This window comes from Lactuca serriola, chromosome 8 (genome assembly GCF_051521515.1).
Source record: "Lactuca serriola cultivar US96UC23 chromosome 8, Lser_US96UC23_V15, whole genome shotgun sequence".
Lineage (NCBI taxonomy): Eukaryota > Viridiplantae > Streptophyta > Magnoliopsida > Asterales > Asteraceae > Lactuca > Lactuca serriola.
Window position 1 is genome coordinate 136576387 of NC_136415.1, and position 4742 is coordinate 136581128.

At 32.7% G+C, this 4742-nt stretch overlaps 1 protein-coding gene across 1 annotated transcript; it reads right to left on the reverse strand.

The window, feature by feature from the left end:
• Positions 1-2530: 2530 nt before the first annotated feature.
• SAD1 (Small nuclear ribonucleoprotein family protein) lies at positions 2531-3911 on the reverse strand. Its single transcript, XM_079018264.1, has 4 exons — positions 3754-3911; positions 3530-3653; positions 2921-2993; positions 2531-2808 (listed from the first exon to the last, which is right to left on the reverse strand). The coding sequence occupies exons 1-4, from the start codon at positions 3785-3787 to the stop codon at positions 2776-2778; spliced, it is 264 nt and encodes an 87-aa protein (XP_078874390.1). The 5' UTR covers positions 3788-3911; the 3' UTR covers positions 2531-2775.
• Between the last annotated feature and the right edge of the window lie 831 nt (positions 3912-4742).

Consider the following 4742-nt stretch of genomic DNA (forward strand, 5'->3'; position numbering starts at 1 on the left):
AAGTTAAAATCGATTGATTGTTAGCCAAAACGACATAAACGAGAGTTGAAGATCTCGTAAATACGAATATGTCGATATAAAGATAGTTGAGAACGAAGTTCATATGAAGGAGTTATGATTTTTGTACGAACTTTAACAGTGTAAAGATGTATATATAATATTATCATGTGATGATAATAATAATAATAAAATTGTTATTACTGAAAAGATAAAATACCTAATACTCGGTGTTAAATATATACACTAAATTAGGATAGTGTTTCCCAAACAAACTTGGTGTTGGAAGTTGATTATAAGAATTATAGTCTTATCTAGTGATGAAATAAGACTTATAAAGGATGCTTACTTCGATTTGAGCTTAAAAAAAGTGTTAGTTATACCTTGTACCATAAAGATATTCGATAGGCATGAATTTGATGTTGAAGGATGATTATGAGTGTTGTAAGATCTAGAGGAGATACTTAGTTTAATTAAGCTTGAATACTGGGTAGCATCATATTAAGGGTATGTGTGGATGAGGACGGATGAGTAGAACTCTGTTCGTTGATTTTGATGATCGGTGGGGTACGTTTTACATACACGAGTGCTATATTAATATTCCCCATACTTTTCCTTATTGATGACCGGTGGGGTATGTTTTACGTACATGAGTGTTGTATTAGTATCCTCCTGATTTTCTTTTCGATGAGCTTCGTGTGTCATCGTTTCCATTTACAAAGTGATCAAACGAGCTTCGTGTGTTGCCGTTTCCCTTTACGAAGTGATCAGGTGAGCTTCATGAGACTGTCATATAGGGTGTGTCTGTATCAGACCACTACTAGGTGTGTCTAAGTCATCCAACAGAGTATATATGACCCCTGGCTTAAATGTATTGTGGTGTTAATGAACAGTGGTTCATTCAGGTACTCCGTTACCCTCATAAGTTGTCTTTATTGATCCTCGTTTGCTGCCAGGAAATCCCCGAAGCAACGTAGTCATCTTGTTGTTCACAGTGACCCATCTAGATAGGTCTCTTAAGGTCATTGTATAGTACCAGTATGTGAGGATTGACCGGACGAGGTAGATTGTCTTATGGATATAATATATCTATGTTGATGATAACAGTTGGTTTTGCAGGTTTGAGATATATGATTTATTATCATTAAAATATTAAGGGATTGAAAACCCTATGTATCTCATCAGGTTTCCCAACCTGACCCACTCATTTTATATGCATCACAGGTAGCGGTGTTAAGACTGTTAATTGAATAGGATGTTAAGTGATTGAAGAGAAGACATGTCATAATGTTCAGGATCGTTATGTCATTACGTTGTAGCATATGTTGTGTATCGATTATGACATCCTTAGTGTTTTTATTATATGAGACAATCAATTGTATTCAAAATGTTTTAATGTACTGAGATTTTCCGCAAATAAAGATGTTATAAATTTTAAATGCATAAATAATTTTTTTTCCTGTTCTAGAAACTAAGGGATGCCATAGGGTATTTCATTAAAAAAAAACTATTATGGGTATTCTTCATTACATATTTGTTATTATAAAAAAAAGTGCTACTACTTGTTGTTATGGTTAAAAAAATGTAAGCAAAAGTTCATTGCCTTAATTGGTATCTCTTAAAAAAAACTCTTGTGGGTATTCTTCATTACACAATTGATCCTCAATTTGATAGTTTGTATTTACTTCAAACCAACATGTTTGGCTTCTTTCTTATGGTTTATTGAAATTACATCAGGTAAGAAACTTCATTAATCTGTTTCAACATTTTTCTTTTATGTTGGTTGTTGTCCGGCATGCTAAAGACCCAAACCATCATTACCGACAAAACCGTCAAATGCATAAAACCATAAATTAAGCAGCAAAATGGATGATATAGTTACAAAAAAACCAAGTGTTGGTGCAAGTCAACATCCATAACAAGAGAAAAATATTATAATATTTAGGTTTTTTTTTTCCATTAATGAAGAAAAAATCAAGGCTCTAAATAACGTTAGGCGTGACCTGACAGTAATGTCAAACCTCAAGATTTTACAAGTTATGGCAAATCATGTCGATTGTAAGGCACCTAAAGCAAAAAAATTTATAAGCGACATTTTGTTAAAACGTGGCAACAGATACAAACCTCAGAACCATGACAAGTTTTTAGAACCTCGAGAAAAATCAACATTTCTTTTCTTTTTTCAAATATGATTTTAAGAACATGAATTTTTTGGTTTTTAAATTTCTTTTGAAGTAATCTTTTTCTCACAAGAATTAATTCAAGAACAAAAAAATTAGTGACCAGTTAAACATTCCAATAATATTCTAATAAAAAGTTAAAAGCTTCCACTATCTTTTATATTTTGTAATGGTTTCTAAAAAATTAAATAACACGTTATAACTCCTTTATACATGTCTTCAGTTTTTATTGAAATAAATTTTCATGTTGTTTTAATTCCAATTAGAATACAAATCTTCTAAGTTTATCTACTAAAATCAAACACAAAAATACAATTTAATGATCATCCCTACATTATAAAATAGTAGCAAGCTTTTGGACATAAACCATAAGATTTAGACTTACAAACATCAGTTTTAAAACATCCTGATCAAAACCAAATTACAGAGTAATAAAAAAAACAAAAACGACATTAAGAAATTACAAATGTTTTGTAAGGTGGTTTTAGAATGTCATTTAAAGGATACGAGATGGGTTCAAAAAAGCACCCATCCTTCAAAATAACAACTACAGAATTTCCAACCTTACCCCTACTCGTCAATTTCACCAATTCTTCAATCATTCTGGATCTGGAGAACCACCAGGAACAAGCTGCATCAAGACAATGAAACAATGAGGAACTCAAATATGGGTAAAACGGGGATTTGGCAGCAGATTTGTGTAGAGTTAAACAAAAATCAAGAAGCATGAAAATGATACTTACAATTGCTATGTTATTTCCATTGAGCAAAATTTGATCAAGCTTTGTAATCCTACGTCCTTCAGGTGTTATTTCACTGCAATACAAAAAAGGATCAAAATAAATATAAACACTTGTGATGATAATAATTATAAAAATTAATACTTCAGTGACAAAATAAAAAAAGATGTTGTTTGATAATTGTTGACTAAGAATCAGTGTGACATCAAACAGTTTGAATTTGACAGAATCAGACACAGCCCTAAAGTCAAGTTCAACAGAGTTTGATAGCAGCATATGTAATAAGAGAGATAATTGGAGTTCATTGCTGTTTATACTCAATAACAACAGATCCCCAATCCTGTTTGCATTCACTGCCTTCAAACTGAACACTAGATCATCATTCATATTTACTAATCCTGCCTATTATTGTAATTTCAAACAATCCCCTCGAAAAAAAAATTCCTAATTTTAGGGTTTGAATAAACCCTAATATATAAAAGCTATTCAATTTTCCGAACTTGCTTTAACCAATGTAATCAAGTTTATAGCAATAAGTAACACAAATCTACACTGAACTATCCAAAATCAATGAAATTGTAGCAGATAAGAAAAGAGGGAGCAATTACTTACTATTCAGTGACGTCCTCGAGAACCATGTTAACATAGACATCGAAACCCTTGAGAGTTCCAACGAGTTCCTTGTCCCCTTTCATTATCACCCATATCTTCGAACCTATGCACCGATCTATCAACTCTGCATCATCGAAACAAAAGTTTAAGTTTGAATTAAAAGCTATTTCTGCCAACTGGTGCAAATGATAGAGGGTTATGAAACGATATAGAAGAATGTGAACCTGAAGGGAGGAGCTGCGAAGGATTGTGCGCCATTGATTCTCTTGAGACGAATCGCTTTGGTAAATTGAACTTGTAATGCGTTTCGCACTGAGCCTTTCCCCTGATAGAGTTCCAAAAGTTGGAGCGATGGGTTTTGTAGCTGGTTCCACTAACGAGAACAATATAGAGTTCACAATTCTATATTTTTTCACCACTTTTTAATATTAAATTTATATTTCTATAGTTCTTAGTGTCATAATAAGATTTTGGACTATATTTTGTATTCGGTTTTACATTGGCTCATTAGCTAGAAAATCCTAATTAACCAGTCTATATATTATATCTTTTCTTTTCATTATATCTTGTACTTCTCATTTGATAATAATACGAAACACTAGTTGTTCTCTGTCTTGTTAGTTTTCATTGTATTAGAGCTCAGTTGATTATTTGTATTTTTTGTTTTTGGGGGTGAGTTGTAGCAGGCACAATGTTGTGCGGATCGAACTTCCTGTTGTTTTGGTTATTCTTGTTTGACTGATATTGAAATATGGCCCCGAGAGATGATTCAATTCAGTCCATTAGTATCCAAGTTGAAGACAAAACTATGCCTATTGGAGTTATGGTATGAAGAATTTCTTGCGAGGCAAGACTATGTGGGAATTGTTACAGGTGACAAGAAGAAACCAACAAATGAAAAGGATGAGAATTATGCAACTTTATTGGATTCATGGGAGACTGATAACTCTAAGATCATTATTTGGATTAATAATTTTGTTACCCAGTCTATTGGTACTCAGTTGGCGAAGTATGACACAACAAATGAGGTTTGGGATCACTTGGCTAGGCTGTATACTCAGTCTAACTTTGCAAAGCAGTATCAGTTAGAGTTTGATATTCGAGCCTTCCAATAGAACAATCTCAATGTTTAGGAATTTTATGCAGTTATGTTAGATTTGTGGGATCAGTTGGCTTTTACTGAACTTGATGTGTTGAAGGCTTTTTAAGCCTT